This window comes from Mytilus californianus, unplaced genomic scaffold (genome assembly GCF_021869535.1).
Source record: "Mytilus californianus isolate M0D057914Y unplaced genomic scaffold, xbMytCali1.0.p SCAF_72, whole genome shotgun sequence".
NCBI classification, from domain to species: Eukaryota; Metazoa; Mollusca; class Bivalvia; order Mytilida; family Mytilidae; genus Mytilus; species Mytilus californianus.
The window spans coordinates 656,806-677,111 of NW_026262726.1; the positions used below are offsets into that span (position 1 = coordinate 656,806).

The 20,306-nt window shown below is 34.2% G+C and overlaps 1 protein-coding gene across 1 annotated transcript; it reads left to right on the plus strand.

The window, feature by feature from the left end:
• Nucleotides 1–4,777: 4,777 nt before the first annotated feature.
• Nucleotides 4,778–18,019, plus strand: LOC127710342 (uncharacterized). Its single transcript, XM_052216139.1, has 4 exons — nucleotides 4,778–4,856; nucleotides 5,314–5,526; nucleotides 16,875–16,958; nucleotides 17,898–18,019. The coding sequence occupies exons 1-4, from the start codon at nucleotides 4,778–4,780 to the stop codon at nucleotides 18,017–18,019; spliced, it is 498 nt and encodes a 165-aa protein (XP_052072099.1).
• The last annotated feature ends 2,287 nt before the right edge of the window (nucleotides 18,020–20,306 follow it).

Genomic DNA, 20,306 nt, shown 5'->3' on the forward strand with positions numbered 1-20,306 from the left:
TCCTCGTAAAGTTCAAGGTCAAAATAAGTTAAGAGACATAACGTTATTTCAAATGTTCTTAAGTCTTACTGATTTCATATGTAAAGAACTATATTTGAATTTGGTTCCAACATTTGACATACACTCTCAACCATGACAGATTCGTTGTCGAAAGCCAAAAATAAAGCAACAAACAATCAACAAAACAAAAAACAACAATAGAACAAAAAGGTCTCTCTGCACCATACAAATCTCGTCTAATCTCCCTAAGAAGATTAACCTCATGAATCTTCAAAACCTCATTTTTACTGAACAATTGGTTTTTTTTTGGAATACGTACCATTTAATTCTAAAAACAAATGAAGTCTCACTGAAGTATACCGTACATCTGCCTTTGGCTTTGATGATAAATTAAAAAGAAATTTATAAGTGTCATAGATACACTAACACTAAACAATTACAAATAGGAAATAAAATCTAATAATTGTTCAGAGAAGAATTGAAGGTCTTTCCACATTATATTTCTAGATAATTGATAAGAAGCTACTTTTGGTTTACTCAAAGTTACCATTGGTGTTCAATCATAGGTTTCTTCATACTGATTCAAAAAATATATGGTTTCTTTATACTTTTGACTTCAATACGGGAGATAAGTTGCTACATCCGAAAGTGTAATTTCTGGTCTCATATGATAGCTTTTTTTGCACTGATTAAAAATATATGGCATATATATACATTTGCCTCAAAAATTGGAGATAATTTGCTACTTCCGGTTAAGAAAATGTCATTTCCATCATCATAAGATAACTAACTTTCCACTGATTCCGAAAATGCAAGTTTTGTTAAGACTTTTCTCTAAAATAAAGGAGATAATTAGCTACTTCCGGTTTACAGAGAATGAATTTCTGTCATTAAAAGGTTTCCGTATGCTTACTCTAAAAATTTATAGTTTCTAAGTATTTGTTCCTAGAATTAGTGCAAACATAGGTACTTCCGGTTTGCACAAGGTCACTATCGAAGGTCACGTGTCATCCAACCCTTTGCAAATGACACTATAGGTTGCACTTTGTAAATACAGCTGTTTCTCAAACCACGCCTCTTTTGGGGAGATATATAAAATTCATAGATATGTTAATTTGTTAATGTACTGGTTCCCATTTATGATCTCTGTGTTTCATCTCATAGAGACATCACTTGGGAATGTAACCAGTATGGAAAAACATGGTAGCGCCTAAATTTTAATTCTTAGGAAGTCCAAATATGAAGGTAAGGGTAGAATAGAATTTTAGTATAAGTTTAAACTCTTAGAAGTTCAGGGCATATAAATGTTCAAAATATGCCGTACAGCCCTATATTTTGACCTTTGAATAAAATAGTAGTGCATATAAACTTTCCGTTCTGGGATATTATTTTTCACGAAACTTCATAGTAAAAGTGTCACAGTTTTAGCCGCAAAGGGAGTTCCTATGGGAAATTGCATTGTCTATATTTACAGAATTGCAACCTATATAGGGTTTAAAATAGAACATACAGAATTCCACAAAATCTGGTTTATCTCAGAGATTTTAAAGAATTTAACTCAAATATGAAGTTTTATAAATATTTCATGAAGATTGAGAAAATCCTGAGCCTTAACTATGATGACTCAGCATAAATTCACAGTTTACAGTATGCATGGTTTACTTAAAGCCCTGAATTCAAAATAAATTCATAATATATGCCTGTTTGTGATTTAAATTGTTTAGAAGTGCTTATATTTACTCTTCGCAGTCATTGCAACTCATTGATCCTTCCTAATAATTTTGTTGGGTTATTTTTGTCCTGTCGATAACCACAAAGTTAGCCGTAACACCTAAATGTGTTTTTTTGTGACCGCGGCATTCAAAAGTACAAGCTAGAATTACAAAAAGACCTCAATAAAACTTACAATAGTGTGTTCTATCCTAAATATATACTAAATACTCCACATTGCTAGAAACAGGGAAAATATTTAGGAAATGTGAGGCCCCAGGGGGCAAAAAACAGAAAAAAAAATGCATACCCTGGGTCATAAAACAGATAATTTAACTTGTAAATGCTATGATTTTATTATTTTCAAGGTCTTTTCTAAACAAAACAATAACTGTGCTGGAAAGTTATGCAAAAATAAGATGTAAGCAGTCATTTCTATCAAACTTTTAGTGAATTTATGCACCAGACTGATATCTTCTTAAATACAATTTTGCAAATATGGCTTTGTTTAGACACTTCTAGTTCATACATTAACTAACTTATGTTAGTTATATGGTTAGAGATGATACTGTTGTGACAAGAATTCTTAACTGACCATTTGAGACAGAAATTGTGAACTTTCATTGACAAATAGGCATACAGTAAGATGTGGACTGGAGACACAGGCAGGATTGGATACTTTGTATAATCTTGAATGTTGGAATGATTAACTACTTAACAATACATTTATAGTATTCTAAAATGCTTTCAATTTGTTATCAGAATAGCTTCAAACATGTTTTAGACATTTCATGTCAGAAAACATGCACATAGGGTAAGCTGGCAATGATTAAAGTCTTGTTTTCAAATTCTTTAAAAAACTGAAACAGGGGTAGGGGTATAAAATGTACTGTAAAAGGAAACTTAGAGTATATGCAGTGATTTCCTTAAGGCTATAATTCTGATAAATAAGTATTGCTGTGAGAAAAAGTGTTTTTAGAAGGTTTTCTATTTGAATAAATGTTTGTATAGGTTGCACTTTGTAAATACAGCTGTTTCTCAAACCACGCCTCTTTTGGGGAGATATATAATATTCATAGATATGTTAATTTGTTAATGTACTGGTTCCCATTTATGATCTCTGTGTTTCATCTCATAGAGACATCACTTGGGAATGTAACCAGTATAGAAAAACATGGTAGCGCCTAAATTTTAATTCTCAGGAAGTCCAAATATGAAGGTAAGGGTAGTATAGAATTGTAGTATAAGTTTAAACTCTTAGAAGTTCAGGGCATATAAATGTTGAAAATATGCCGCACAGCCCTATATTTTGACCTTTGAATAAAATAGTAGTGCATATAAACTTTCCGTTCTGGGATATTATTTTTCACGAAACTTCATAGTAAAAGTGTCACAGTTTTAGCCGCAAAGGGAGTTCCTATGGGAAATTGCATTGTCTATATTTACAGAATTGCAACCTATAGCTTTATCATGTACCAAAATGAAGTCATATTCGATTTACCTTAAATTTTCACATTTTTGGGGTAATAACTACTTTAAGATATCATCAGATCGCTTCGGACTGAATTTACAATTTCTTTGTCACAACAACACAAACAATTAACACCATTTCTTTTATATCTAACTTAAATTAGATAAGATGTACACACATGCAAGGGTAAAATTTAGAAAATGACCTTGATCTTTGACTTTGACACCATTTTCTTTTTGGTGGATCAAGGATTTCAAATCAAGATACCCTAGGTTTCTTACAGTTACGATTCATGAGTTACATTTATATATCACTTATGTCAAATACAAAAGGGCATATAACTCTCATATGGAGTCTCAGTATCGCTTCGGTTAAAACTAATCGAATCAAACTGAGGATTTAACGAGAAATTTGTAAAAATGAATTATCGTTTATTTTACGGTTGTGAAGGAGATGCGTACACAAGAAAAATAGTCTTTGGGGAGATAACTCTTACAATAAAACGTGTTCGGTTAAACAGTGCGAGTTTCAAACGCTCAATGACTGTTCGATATCATATGCACAAAATATAAGCAGAAAAGTGGAAAGACCCAATAGTATGTAAGAAAATCGATTGCAAACCAAATTAGGAAACATGTTTCTACAGGAAAATCAAAGACAATCTTCATAAAACAAAGGTAATCCTACAAGGGAAAAGAAGCTGCTAATCCGACAAAGTATAAATTCTAATTCGATTCGTTTGTAACGATGATTTTCATTGGACCTTTACACATATTTTTAAGGTTAAGATTTCACGTTCTACCAGTTCGTAACTAATGACCGGCTACCATTTTGAATTCCAAAGCCAAAATATTTACTAAATTTATTTTAATATGTGGCATTAGAATGGAGATAAATGTATTGTATACTAAGGATGGTCTTCGTAAAACTTGATTTTACTTCCTAATATCCGTTTACCGAGCTCCGGTACACGTCGCTAGATAAACTAAATTTGAGACAGTAAAATCTACGTTTTACAAAAGCCAAGATTAAAATTAATACAACACAGTTATCTCCGAAGTAAATCACATGCGTGCTACAGTACTGCATTGTTACATGTTATATAAAATATGGAGCTATATGGTAGATTGCCAATGAAACAACTATACAACATCAACCACAAGAGGCAAATTTAAACAACTATAGGTTACTATACGGCCTTTGTCAATAAACAAAACCAACGCAGAACGGGCATATTTTAAAGGCCCCGAGATGACAGAATGTGAATAAATTCAACTAAAATATAACAGCCTGATTTATGACAAAACAATAAACGAAACATAGATAGAGCAGACACGTATTATAGAAATACACATTGGATTTTTTTCTTTCTTTCTTAAAGGAAACACAAAAATTCGGATTCTAATTGTGGTTGGGAATGAGGCTGAGATGAATACGGCAGCACAACTCTTAAACAAAATGAAACACGAAATAAACCAAGGCTTGGTTGGTATAGAACTGAAGGAGGCATATACTGGAAGCGTTGTGCTAGATGTTCATATTGAAGTCAAATATTTGGAAACAGATACAAAGTTACAGTCCGTATTAAGTCGATTTATGGAAAGACTACTTCATTTGGGAATTCTAAAGCCGTATCAATCTACGTCTGTTGAAGCTGTGTTGATTCCTACTGAAGGTTTGTTAAAAATATGTACAAATCACATTAAATGTATCAATCTAATTAAATGTATAAATTACATAATATATATATTTTACAGCATCATATGCTCGTGTCGCTGATTTTTGTCTCGTCGTTGATATGCAAGGGCAAAACAGTTGAAATCATAAACCTAATAAAGCTGTTGAATATCTGATATACTAATCGAAAAGGAAATTAAAAGTATAGCAAAAACCGGACAATAAATGAGAGCCTCCTCATACCATTGTATTAATTCTGAATACATGTCATTCAAATAAGAAAGGAGCAGACTATACTAATTAATATAATCTCTAAGCAAAAAAAGGGATCCTTGACAAAATGTAAAAAGAATTGATCAAAACTATTTTTTTACAAAGAAAGGAGATTTGAGTTTTAATTATAGAACCCCAAAAAAATTATTAGTTCATTTGTGTATTATTTTCTTTAATTGAAGAATGCATCACAGACCTACTATCAAAAAAGAATGAAAGCCTATCAACAGAGTTAGATATTTCATTACTTAATCTTCGCTTTGAAGTAGACGCAAAACTGTTTGAAACAGATGAAAGTTTGCAATCAAATCTACTGGAAAGTGTAACAAATGTTTTAACAAAATCTAATTTGGAAGAAAAGCAAAAAGATGTCACTGCCACATTGTTATCTATAAGTAAGTTATTATTACCTTTTATCATATTTAAGCGTTAGCACAATCTCTATGAGAAAGGTACATTAATTACTTCTTTTGGTAACTTTATATAAATGAAAGTTCACCAAAGATCAAAGGCTTTTACTTTAAAACACCAGACGCGCGTTTCATACGAATAAGACAATTGAGTGATGCTTCAAATAAAAAAAGATTGAAGGCCAAATCAAGCACAGAGTTGAAGAGTATTTGAAAAATAAAACCAAAAAAGTAACATGAGTAATGAAATATACAACAGAGGTCAATTTCGCCTCCAGCTGGAAGATTATTAGTGTTTCGAATAATTCAACATTTTTCCAGCAGTTAATTAATAAAAATGACTGTATCAAAGATATTTCATGCCAACAATGAAGTGCTGACGACTTAGTTGGTGATACCTTCGGGGATGAAATGTCCACCAGCAGTGGCACCACTCTAAAAAAAACTTACTTAGTGTCTTTACTTATTTTAAATAAAATATTACTGATGAATTTCCTTACAGTTACCTACTACAACAGATTATTACTAACTACTCTTTTGAAATCATTTTAAATCATTAAACGGATATTTTTACAAACTTTCTTGAAAACTAAATGTCTAAGTTAAAAACAAATGTTTTAGATTTAATACAAAAACTTCGGTTTACTGAAATGAAGCAGCAAAGTTAGATACTACCATATGTAATTGAAACGGCATGGGAAAGACTAAAATGGATCTTTAACTTTCCTCATTTGAAATTCTTTTCATTTTTCCCCATGAGTTCGTATCTTCTTTCACTATTTAAGACATTTCATTGGAAACGAATGACCTGTAGATGTTCTATTGTTTGGTTACTTTCTCTCATTGACATTTGCCATACGTCTGCTTCTTTTTAATCGAATGTGCTCAGTCCTTAGGTTTGCTTGTATTGTTATGTTATTGTTGTTTGTACTTTCGTCGGTTTTATTTGAACCATTACTATGCCTTGGTGTCCCTAAACTTTTTACAATTATTTTCCTCTGAAACTACTCAAAAAAAAGTAAAATCACAAAAATACTGAACTTCGAGGAAAATTCAATCGGAAAGTCCCTAATCACATGGCAAAATCAAATGACAAAACACATCAAACGAATGGACAACAACTGTCATATTCCTGACTTGGTACAGGCATTTTCAAATGTAGAAAATGGTGGATTGAACCTGGTTTTATAGCGCTAAACCTCTCACTTGTACGACAGTCTTATCAAATTCCGTTATATTTACAAACCAATTTCAACCAAAACAAGTTTAAATGATCTTTACTATGTACATTTTCTGTTTGATACGAAATTGGAGTTATTGCTCTTAAATGGCTCTGTTTTGGCGTTTTGCTCATTATCTTGAAAACTATTATAGAATTGAGAATGAAAACGGGGAATGTGTCAGACACAACAACCCGACCAAAGAGCAGAAAACAGTCCAAGACCACCAATGGGCCTTCATCACAGCGAGAAAATTCCACAACGAAGGCGATCTTCAGCTGGCCTTTAATTAAAACTTGTGTATTAGTTCAGCGGAAATGAACCTCACACTAAACTTTGAAACATAAATGAACCAAAATTAATAAAAGCTACACAAGCCTAACAAAGACCTGCCTTGGGACAGAAAGAAAATATTTTAACTGTTTATTGAGAACTTTAAAGGAAACAAATATCAGTTAGAGAAGATTAACAAATAATTAAATTATGGATGTAACACGTCTTCTGATTGGCTAAAAGTGTTTTATCTATCAGCACATACATAATTTTGTCATATGACCGTGACGTCATCAACGTTTTTCATAATTATATGGTCATTTATATAATTAGTTATCAAAGGTACCAGGCCTGATATAAATTTCATGTTTACAAAAGTATGAATTTTTCGAAATACTAAGGATTTTCTTATCCTAGGCATATATTACCTTAGCCGTATTTGGCACAACCTTTTGGAATTTTGGGTCCTCAATGCTCTGCAACTTTGTACTTGTTTGGCTTTATAACTGTTTTGATCTGAGCGTCACTGATGAGTCTTATGGAGACGAAACGCGCGTCTGGCGTATTAAATTATAAGCCTGGTACCTTTGATAACTATTTTCATAATTTACTCTTTATAAATTAAATTTTTTAGTGTGCACTACGTTTTTTATGTTGTTTCTTCTTAGACAGAAAAAATATTACAGTCATTCCCTAAATAAAATATTTGTGAGCCTTTTATAGATGAATATGCGGTATTGGTTTTGCTGATTTTGGAAGGCTGTATGGTGACCTATAGTTGTTAACTAAAATGTGGTGGAGAGTTGTCTCATTGGCAATCATACCACATTTTCTTATTTTTATAACATGTTCGTAACGGTTAGTAGTCTACTTATATGAATAACTGCCCTTATAAGACTATTTTGCGTTTTTGCCATTATCTTGAAAATAATAATATATATAATAAAACTGTATGCAACGACCATTTTAATCAAGAAAAGACTATAAATATGTAAAGAATGACCAAAGTTAATATTTTTGGCAATTTTTCTTTTATCTTGAACACTATAGGTTGCACTTTGTATATACACAAACCGCGCCTCTTTTGAGGAGATATTATAAGTTATATGGTCACCTGCTGACCGGATCCATAGAGGGTTAGTAAAATCCATAGGGGTGAGGTCGAAGGCCGAATATCCTATGGATTTTACTCACCCTCTATGGTCCGTAGGGGGTCAGTAGTGAACCGTTTAACGAATTCATCGCACGCTGGACTTTCCTTGTGCGTTTTGTAGAAAAATAAACAATGAAATACAACATCAGTGGATGACGTCACCATTAGCAGTAGACGTGACGTCATGAACGACATATGAAATTAACTTACCCCATACGGATCCATAGGTGGTCACCGCGTGACTGCGTTAAACCAATCACAACCTCATAATTTACCCGCGGTGCGATAAATAATATTCATAGATATTTTGTTTTATATACCTACTGGTTCCCAGATATGATATCCTTGTTTCATCTCTTAGAGACATACTTAGAATGTTACCAGTAAATATACACATGCATACCTGTAAAGTTGAAATCTGTGGAAGACCCAAAGTGAAAGGAGGGGTAGTACATAATTTTAGTATAAGTTTACACTCTTAGAAGTTCGGGGCATATAAATGTTGAAGATAGGCCGCACAGTCCTATATTTTGACCTTTGAAAAAAATAGTAGTGCATATAAGCTTCCCATTCTAGGATATAATGTTTTACGAAACTTCATAGTAAAAGTGGTACAGTTTTAGTCGTAAAGGGAGTTCCTATGGGAAATTGCATTGTCTATATTTTCATAATGGCAACCTATAATAGACAGAGAAGAACTGTCGACAATAAATATGATCAAAAGGACAAGATCTACAAGAAAATCTAAATGACTGAAACGTCATTTGATCTCTGAAACATTTAAAAAGAGTTTGCTCCCGGTTCAGATTTTTTATTGCAATTGCCATTTTCCTGTCTTGCGTCTGTCACCGTTGGTCGTAAACTTTCTCTGAAACTTAAGAAATTCAAAGAGCCTACCAGGACAGGTCGAAATAACATTAAAACATTACATGAAATATCTTTTGATTTCTATTTTAAGAACAGGTGAAAGGAATTAAATAATAGCAAACCATGCAGCTGAAAATGATTTGAAAGAACTTACCTTGTGTTATATCATTGTTTCGATTTAAAGCCAACTTCTGCTATTTGGGAAAAAATGAATTCAGATGTTTGATTCAGGCTACTTGGAGTTTCAGCCTTGATCACATTAAATATTTAATATAAATAAATAAGATAATGCAAAGAACTACATCTGTTTTCACGCGTGATCGCTTTGCTTTTGTGAAACGTTATGAGCAACAACATACATTGACAACAGCTATTTATGTTTGACGTTCTAATTTGGTTAAAATACTATTGGTAACTATATACGGTTTCTGGTTCGGTTTATTGTTTTAAAGCAAATTTAAAGTAAAATGGGGAGAAAAATTGGCTCAGTAGTCAGTACTGACATGATGTTTAATAAAATTTACGTAAATTACCCGTTGGGACATTAAGAAATAATTACGAAACAAAGCTTTCAACTATTCTCTTTTTCTTACTTCCTTAATCCTGTTGCCCCTTGGTGGAGCATAGGCCACTAACGATATTTCTCCACTTTGTTCTGTTTTTTTGCTAGCCTCTCCAGATTATGCCACTTGTACCCTTCTTTCACCATCTCGACTACAACGTTTCTTCTCCACGTGTATCTTGGTCTGCCCTTACCACGCTTCCCTTGTTGGTTCCACTGTAAGGCTTGCCTTGTAATGCTGTTATTTGGCTTTATGACTTATATTCTAAAGAAATAATGAAGAACGTCTTCACATAACGAAATCTTTACCTAAACTACATAAGATCACAAATATCGTCGCTAAGTAGCGACGTCGAATATACTGTTACATAATTATCGCACTAAACGACGTTAAGACGTTTACCAATTATAAGAAAATGTCTTTAATAAAAGAAAGCAATTTACAACATGTTGGGGCCTCAAAATGAGTTTACTGTTCATATTTCAAGAGGGACTATTTTAACAATCGGCCGTGTAGTAATAAGTCCATTTGATGTGAGAATCTTTGCAGCACGAAAAAGTCCATCTAATCCTGTTATCACATCTTCTGTAACACCTAATTTCCACATTGTTCTTGGCGAAGTGTCCATGATAAGAACTACAGAGCCGATGTCCACATGTGTATAGATATGTCCTGTCACACGGTGATACGCTCTCAGTCCGGTATGGTATTCAATTCTCCACAGTTTACAAAAATGTTCTATGAAAGTTAGTTTTCGTGGTAATAGTTCCTTTGCTTCTGTTGATGCTATCATATTGTCCTCTGTGTTTATAAAGTTTTCCGGTGATATTCTCCTCCCTTGTAATACATGTGACGGTGTCAAAAGCTCTGGATATCGGATATCCTGCGAAATGTACGTTATTGGGCGATATTTAAAAACGCTTTCAATCTCCGTAAGATCTGTTCGTAACACATCTGCATTAACAGTGGGTAGTATGCAGTGAATACCGCTTGTCGTATTGTTTTCCGATGTCTTGATTTTCTCAATAAATTCACATTCTTCATGTCTGTGCGGGGTTAAAATGTTCATGATTGATGAACATGACGGAGTGTAATGTTCTGATAAATTTCGATGCATAGGCCCAGATAATAGGTAACCGACTTTCGATTTCACTGCGGTTGGTCCCGGTTCTCGAATTACTTTATCCTCTACAATATTCCAAAAATAATCAGCGCCGATTAAGATTGAAACATCAAAGTCCTCGTCATGTGATACAGGGTGCGCTAATTTGAATCCGTTTAAGTATGGAAAATTTGACTGGTTTCTTGCGTATGTTTGTATGGGGTGAGCAATCTTTGAAACGATAAGTACATTAGTTGGTATTAATTCTGTAGTCTGAGCTCGTAAATAAACAGTAGCCACTTGAAGATGTCTTACCTTCGTATTTGATTCACCAAATCCCGAGACTGTTATTACTTCATTTTTTACGGGTTTAAAGTTTAATTTATCTGCCATATCCTTGGTAATAAAAGAGGGACGAAAGATACCAGAAGGACAGTCAAACTCATAGATCGAAAACAAACTGACAACGCCATGGCCAAAAATAAAAAGCCAAACAGACAAATAATAGTACAGATGACACAACATAGAAAACCAAAGACTAAGCAACACGAACCCCACTAAAAACTGGGGGTGATCTCAGGTGCTCCGGATGGGTAAGCCGATCCTGCTCCACATGTGGCATCCGTCGTGTAAAATAAAACTGCGCTGTGCACCTTCGTCGAATATGATGTTTGCCTGACCAAAATGGTTTTCTTCGGACGAGACTGTAACTATTGCGGTTTTCAAAAGTACTTGAACTTTTACTGATGTCGTTAATGAGTGCATGCTTGCTACTGAGAGATTTCTGTATGGTTTTCCTGTACTATAATTTTCCGTTTTTGTTTTTGCTTCGTTTTGCATATATTGCTCATCCTTATTGCAAATACTTGTGTGATGTCGTTTTCTGCAATTTTTACATGTATTTATTGATTTGCAGTTTGCAATTCTGTGACTTCCCAAACAATTAAAACAAAACTGTTTTTTCTTAACTGTGCGCTTTCTGTCGTCAATATTTTTTTACTTTCATGCATGCATTTGGAGCGTGAATGTCGTTACAATATATACAGGGTTTGCTGGTTAAATTTCTGTTATTTAAATTGTAGTTTCGTTTTGCACTCGCTATAAATGCCGATGAAGGTGTATATTCTGATTCTAATTCGTAACAATTAAATGACTGACCTGCTTCTTGGATTGTAATTTCATGCTGAATTGCGTCTCGTAGCAACTGTAAATTCCATCTGTCATTTCCATGAACGCGTACCATATTTTGTCGGATGTTTCCGGGAATTTTATTTAAGATAATTGGTACCAGAAGGCACCCGTACGATTCATGTGTCTGTCCCATTCCCTCAAGACCTCGAATATAATTATCCATACTATCGTAAAAGTTCTTTAGCTCTCTAATATTTGCGGATGGACTGGATAGACTAATAAGGCCTTGCATAAAGGCATTCACAATTTTGTGGGGTTGACCAAATCTCTGTTTCAATACATGTAGGGCTTGAGCGTAATTTGTGTTTGTAATTTGTAATCCTGAGATGCACTAGCTTGCTTCTCCGTACAATTGAGACTTTAAATAGTTAAACTTCTGTACGTCGTTTAAGGAAAAATTTTCATGTACTGCTGCACAAAAGGAATCCAAAAAAGGCTGCCATTCCAATATATTTCCTCCGAACGTGGGTAGGGTAAGCTTTGGTAATTTATGGTACATACTGGAGTTTGAAAATGTAGATGCTGAATGATTTGCTGGCGTGAAACTTAATTGAGTCGGATTTGTTTGGTTGTTTGAAAGTGTAAATTCTGTGGCATGCGGGTTTAATTGTGGTTGTTTCGTAGATGTTGTGTTATCTGCTTCCCGGATTACTTTTGCTAATTTAGTTAAAGTAATTTGGATATCAAATTCATACCTGTCTGTTTCTTCTATCTCTTCTTGAATATCCTCTTCCGAAATTTCTTCCACAATTTTATCGTTGAGTTCCTAAATAACTGTTTCCTTCTTCCGTATCATTTCTCTGATTGACATAAGTTCATTCACATTGTATTCCTGTAATAAATCCTCGAAATTTCCACTCACTCGCTTTAGTAATTTCGTGACTGCACCACAATGTCCAGCTCGAATAGCTTTGAGTTTAGAACTCATCGTCCTTTTTGTCACGGCACCATTATGACTTATATTCTAAAGAAATAATGAAGAACGTCTTCACATAACGAAATCTTTATCTAAACTACATATGATCACAAATATCGTCGCTAAGTAGCGACGTCGAATATACTGTTACGCAATTACCGCGCTAAACGACGTTAAGACGTTTACCAGTTATAAGAAAATGTCTATAATTAAAGAAAGCAATTTACAACAGGCTTCCTGAGTGTGTGCCATATCCATCTCCACGTTCTCTTTTTTAACTCTTCATCGACTGGGGATCGGTTGGTCTTTTCCCAGAGATCTAGGTTTGATAACTTCACAGACCATCTGATACAAAGGATGCGTCTGAGACAGTTGTTGATGAAGACTTGAAGTTTTTGAAGCAGGTTTTTTTTGTTGTTTTCCAAGTCTCAGCTCCATATAAGAGTATGGTTTTTACATTGGAATTCAACAAGCGTATTTTGGTCTTCAGAGTGATGTTTTTCGCCTTCCAAATTGATCTCATCATATTAAATGTAGTTCTAGCTTTGCCAATTCTGATTTTTACGTCTTTATCTGAGACACCAAGATTGTCCACTACGCTTCCATGGTATGTAAAAGAATCCATGTCTTCTAAAGCTTGACTGTTAACCATCAGACTTGCTAGGGACCTTGTGTTTGACTATAACACTTTGGTCTTTTTGTGATTGATAGAAAGGCCTGTTTCTGCAGCTCTCTTTTCAACCTGTTCTATTTGTCCTGCATTTGTTGGTGGTTGTGGGACAGCAAGGCAATGTCATCGGCAAAGTAGAGGTCATCCAGCTGGGTGAACATGGTCCATTGGATGCCGTTTCTTCTGCCGTCTGTGGCTTGCTTTATGATCCAGTCGACCGCCAGGAGGAATAGCATAGGTGAAAAGATACCGCCTTGTCTTACTCCAGTTGTTATATCAAAGGCCTCTGTTAGCTGATCGTCATGGATGATCTTGCTCTGCGTTCCTGTATAGATGTTTCTGATGATTGTAATAAATTTGTCAGGAATGTATAGTCGACAAAACCAGAATAGAGTGAGGAATTGAACTCTAGTGATTGTTCGAGGATGATGCGTAAAGTAGCTATTTGATCTGCACATGATCTGTCCAGCTTGGTTGCGAAGCTTTGGAACTGATAGTAGCATTATTCCTCTATAGTTGTCACAAATGCTTAAATTGCCCTTCTTTGGAAGCTTTACCATGTGTCCTTCTTTCTATTCTCGAGGGACCTCTTCTCCTTCCCAGATCTTTCCAATCAATTCATATAGCATTTGAGTTGATGATTCAATATCTACTTTCAGTGCTTCTGCAGGTATATTGTCAGGACCTAGAGCTTTGTTATTCTTCAGCATTTATATGGCTTTCTTGATTTCTCCTTTACATGGTCTTTTACAGTCAACTGCTAAAAGCTCGAGGTGGAATGTCAGCTTCATTTACAGGTGGGTCTTGGTTTAGCACATTCTTGAAATGCTCAACCGGTCGTTTCATTTGCTCTTCATGTGTGTTAAGTATTTTCCCTTCTTTTCTTTTCATCCTTTCTGATATTTCCCAATTAGCAGTTTTATGTTGTCATACAGAGCTTTGTTGTTGTTTGCTCTGGCTGCTTCTTCTGCATTTGCTGTTAGTTTGTCTACAAAGGCCCTCTTATCTTTCCTTGTACTGTTTCTGACATCTTTGTTAGCTATATTGAACTCTCCTGAGGCTGTTTGTTTTGCTTATCTTTGTTTGCTGTAGTTTATGATATTTCTTATATTTTTCCTTTCTTCCACTTTTACAAGTGTTTCTGGCGATATCCATTTCTGGTGTTTCTATTTTTCAAACCAACTGATGTTTCGCAAGCTGTTGTGAAAACTTTTTTAATCTTTTGCCAGTGATCTACTATTGTAACTATTTCCTTTGTTGCATTCTGAAATGTTGAGAAGCAATTTTTTAACTCTATTTGGAATTCTGATTTCTTTGTTTTGTTGGCCAACATTGATATGTGAAATCAGTTTTACTTTTGCAAAAATAAGGTGATGGTCAGTGGCAGCGTCTGCTCCTCTTTTACCTCGGACATCCTGTAAACTTCTCTTAAACTTCTTGGAGATGCAGACATGATCTATTTGATTTCCAGTGTTCATGTCTGGAGATACCCATGTTTCAAGATGACATTTTTTGTGAGGGAAGACTGTTCCACCAATGACAAGATTGTGATTTGCACAGTGATTGGCAAAGAGCTCTCCATTTTCATTCATTTCTCCTAGTCTATGTCTCTCCATCACTTGTTCATAACCGGTGTTGTCACTTCCAACCTTAGCATTTAGGTCTCCCATTAAGATAATGATGTTTTTTTAGCTACATTTCCTGGTGGTTTCTTCTAGCATGTGATAGAATCCCTCCTAGATGTCGTTCTTTGCGCCATTTGTAGGAGCATAGCATTGGATGATGTTTAATGATATTCTTTTATGTGTGGTTTTAAATTTTGCCATGATGATTCTGGCACTTATTAATTCCCATCCAATTAATGTTTTTGAGTTTCTTTTGGTAGCATGATGGCAACTCTTTCAGAATGTGAGGCGTTCTCCTCCATGTGTCCAGAGTGTATAATCACTTTTGATTGTCCTGCATAATTCCATCTTCCTTCCGCTATTCCTAGTATACCTATTTCATATTTTTTCATCTCATTTGCGATGGTTTGTGCTTTTCCTAGAATATACATAGATCGCACATTCCATGTTCCTATCTTTGATGCGGATTTAGAGTTACGAAGTCTCAGTTGTGTAGCTTCCTTTCGGTTTTGGCCATCCAACGTCATTTTCCTTCTATTTAAAGGTCTTCCTTGAAGTTCTCTTTCATACAATGTTTGCAAATTTTCGTTTAGGGTTTCTGTAACCTCTAAGCGGGGGATTAGCCTACCTAAAGGTTCCAGGTAGTTTTGTAAAGGCATCTGGAATGCAGCCTTCCCCGCAAGGGCCACTAACTGTTGGGGCACTGTTTGCCCTCCTACGCCCTTTGCCATTGTAGCTTGACAGCTATCTTTCGCCGGGGCACTGATATCCCCACTATTTGTCCAATAGCTGGAGTGGTTGCCATGAAAGGACTAACGGTTACCACCAACCGTGATGAAATCAGAGTTTCCTTCTCCTAGACAGGCTGTCTTCCTAAGCTCACAAGACCAATCTTGCCCTCGCCCTTGTAGTTTTGCCTGAGGCCTTTCACTGAAAATTAAAGTTGCCCTCACCACAATACAATGTTGTCTAAATGATAATGCATGCGCTTTAAAAATACAAAACAGTTCATAAGTATAGCAGTATTTTTCAAAATATGAAAATATCTGAAATGAAAACTTGAGGTCCTAGGAGTACATTTGAACCCTTGTTGAATGTTTATTTTGAATAGAAAAATGTATGAAATTGAAATATAAGTACATCATTGGCCTGTGGGATGTGTTACCATAAGGCGACTATGGTATTGTATTGAAAAAAGGGAACAGAAGGTACACCTGACAAAGGTAAATGTAGATAACATTGTAATGTATCATTGAATAGATATGTTGCATGTTTAGTAATGAAGTAAATATGATTATAAAAAAAAATTTCAAACAAGTAGGTAGATTATTAATGAGTGGTTGTCTGGAAATTAGCATTCGTTCTTGTAGAGATGCAACAAATATATTTACATTATTTGTTTTGGACCAAATACTAACGATGTGTCCGTCAAAATTTAATCCATACTCAGTCAAAACGTCACCATAGAGAATATGACACAATTGTTAAGTTAACATATTCTGGTATTTTAATAATCCAAGACTGCACACAGGGACCCCATTATGTCAACCCGTTTGTTATTGTAAACACAAAACGTTTACCATTTCGATTTCAGTCATCATTCCTTATTAACCAGATTGAAAAATCAGGTCAGAGGAACACTCTTATAATGAAGTCCGCATCACGTGCCTATGCTTGTGCGTAACATATCAATTGAGATGTCATATAATGAGAGGTGGATGACTTTTGAAATTATTGTTTATGTATTTTGTAGACAACACAGAGATAGTTCATATGGAAACTAGCCTGCTGAGCCCAATAGATAAATCTGGTAAATTTGAAAAAGAGGAAAAAGAAGGTAAATCTGACATGGTTAAATTATTGAATTACACTTTAACCGGTTTAGTGATGTAACTTATAGAATTCAAACAACATTTTTAACAGAGGTAACATTACTAACGGCTAGTTTGTTGGATATATACCCTTGCAATGGGTTTTCGTTCTTATAAAATTATAAAAAGTTTTAGAGGTAAATATTGATGAAACGGGTATCAAATTTACAGGCATATCTTGATCGATTCATTATTTGCCTTTGGTCTTCGCGTTGTAATACATCTTTGGCTTTTATGTGTTTGAGTTTGAGCATTCCCAATGAAGCTCTATCCAGCAGCGAGTTGGACGCATCAAGATTATAAAAGATTATGAAATTTGTCGATACCACTGCTGAAGAACTGCTTGTTCGCGGTATATTTAGCTCAGTAACAAATGTTTCTATACGCTATAAACTGATATCATTATTTAAATGGATTCGTTTCTGATATCATGATTTTTACATATGCCCCATACTATTGGCATGTCTTGGTTTACATTATTTATTTTTAGTTTATTTTTTTCAAATCAAGATCTCTAATAATAAATTATGTTACTAAACTAATAAATCTTAATCGAGCAATTATTTGTCTTGTTAATTTGCAAAGTTATCACTATAAGAAGAAGTAATATTCGCATAAGCGTTTTCCAGCTGACTTGGATGTTCAGTCAACCGATAAACCTAATGTCAATAACAAAACAGATACAAGAAATGACAACAATGGTACCATGAATAGCAGGCTTACTTAATCTTTAGTTTATTACGTTTCCATATGATCAAATTGTTGTGTATGAGTATACGTTTTCTTGGAGTTTACATGTAGTGCGATTTCCGTTGTATATTTTACTATTATTGTTTGCCGGGGAAAAACATAAACGTTTTAACTAGCAATATTTATGTTTACCATACATTCATTATTTATTACAGAGGAATTCTTTATAAACGTTGAAGATATAAAATGTATGCTGAGGATTAAAGGACTTCCACAGAATTTAGAAGTATCAGATCAGAATGACGATCCACCTGAAACTAAAAGTAAATCAAATTAAGTTAAGTTTTTTACGGCTGGATGATATCAATACACAAAAACTATAACTATACACATAATCATACACAGAAATATTCAGATAACAATTAGATTATCAGTAAGCAACATGAAAATGTAGAATCGTTATGTAAATAAAACCGTATACATTAAAAAGTACAATGTCAAATTAATATTTCAAATTCAATAAATGTATTGGATTAAAAAAAAAAATCCACCTACTGTATCAGTTACTCTTTGTAATATGACAACTGATCGTTAGTAAATCATTTAAAAAAAAAGAAGATGTGGTATGATTGCCAATGAGACAACTCTCCACAAGAAATCAAATGACGTAGACGTAGATGTTAGCAGCTTTAGGTTATTATATGGACTTCAACAATGCGCAAATCCCATACCACATAACAAGCTATAAAACGCACCCGACATGACAGACGCTAAACAATTCAAAAGAGAAAATTAACAGCCTGATTTATGTGCAATAAATGGAACACAAATATCATACAGTAACAAACAAAGGCCTCGGTGACCGAGTAGTCGAACTACTGTATCACTATCCTGTCTGAAAGTGGCAATACTCCAATCAATCAATCAATCAATCAATCAATCAGTAACAAACGACAACCACTGAAGTGCATGCTTCAGACTAAGGACAGGCACATACAGACTGTGCCGGACTTATATCTGTTTATAGATGTCTAATCCTCATTTAACCTGGGACTGGGTGTATCTACACAACATAAGAATTAACTATAAAAATTAGTTAAGTAATATAGATACAATGAATAAGCGTTGATTCTTGAAAAAGAAACCATGAGCCCGGAGGGCGAATGGTTTGTTTTTCATGAATCAACGCTTATCCATTATATCTATAACTTAAACTATTTTCAAAATAAAAGCCTTTTCTTAATTAGAAGGTATTGTAAGTGAGTTTAAATAACCGTGGTATCATGTTCAATGATGCATTACTAAATATAAGATCACAACTAATTGGTTAGAAAAATACAAATATAACGCAACACGTCTGCCTTTAAATTATCAGGCATCTGAATATTATCTGTGTTTAGCTTAACTCATTGATACAAATCACCAAAAGGATTAAAAAACACTAAAGACACAAAGTCCAGATCTGAGATTATTCGCAGTTACTGGAATCTAATTCAAAGCCAATAACAACTAATAAATTCATGTATCTAAGATAAATTATCAATCAGTACACATCCAATGGAAATAGTGTAATTATATAAAACACAACGATCGATTCAAGTTTTGCAAGTTGAAGAGTAAAATATAGGAGTATGTTCAAGATGGGTTAAAAGTCAACATACAACCTTTAATAATCAGCTCACCCCAAATTTACAAACCAGTTGTAAAAGGTTTGATACATCACATCGGGTTTAAAAACAATTTACAAAAAGGAAATCAAAACAATATCCTGATTTAATGTAATCCGAAGGCACGTTTAAATGCCATTTTCGACTATTTATATTTGTTTACCCGCAAAAAAAATATCGGTATGTTCACCTCCAAAGGCAGTATGAGAAGAGCATAATCACGAGTATACCACAATATGAGATATGAGTGCCGACGGGATGTAGGGCCATAGGTGTTAATTACCGGACAGTCATAAAACATATGTATATAAAACAAAATTTTGAAATCACTTCAGTACTTTAGTAAACGGACCAACCAGTTATCATGGGCTTTGTTACGTTAGAATAAGTTACGAGGTCTTGTTTCAACATCACCGTAAAATTTTGATATAGCATACTGTAGTAATAAGATTTCCTCAGGTACAACCAAACTTCTAAATCAAATAATTTATACAATTTTGGCGTCCATATTTGATTTAAAGAAAGGGGCCTTTTTTCAAATAAACATTGCAGATTTGAGTAAGTGAAGTGCCATTTGATCGTCTTCTTTTGAATTTGCAATTTGCAACTCTGAATAAATTGGCTCATTTATGCAGATTTTTGTGATCGCATTTCAAATAAAAAAAGACTCATCAGTGACGTTCGGATCAAACAAGTTAAAACGTCAAATAAAGAACGAAGTTGAAGAGCATTGAGGGTCAAAAACTCCGAAAGGTTTTGCAAATTACAGCTTATCTAACCGATGCCTTGTGTAGAATAAAAAGTTTTATTCTGTTATTTCACAAAAAAAATGACAATAATGCTCCACTACGTCGGACGCTCTCATTTTAATATTTTTATTTCTCCTCGTGTAATAATTTGTTGCTGATTACATATATTTGGTAGCATTTTAAATTGTTTTCAATAAATATATGTGCT

Bases quoted from the DNA above. Each gene is read 5' to 3' on its own strand.
- LOC127710342 (XM_052216139.1), top strand. From the start codon at position 4,778: ATGGAAAGACTACTTCATTTGGGAATTCTAAAGCCGTATCAATCTACG. The intron at 4,857-5,313 runs GTTTGTTAAAAA...CTTTAATTGAAG, and splicing joins TGTGTTGATTCCTACTGAAG to AATGCATCACAGACCTACTA. The intron at 5,527-16,874 runs GTAAGTTATTAT...TGTATTTTGTAG, and splicing joins TGCCACATTGTTATCTATAA to ACAACACAGAGATAGTTCAT.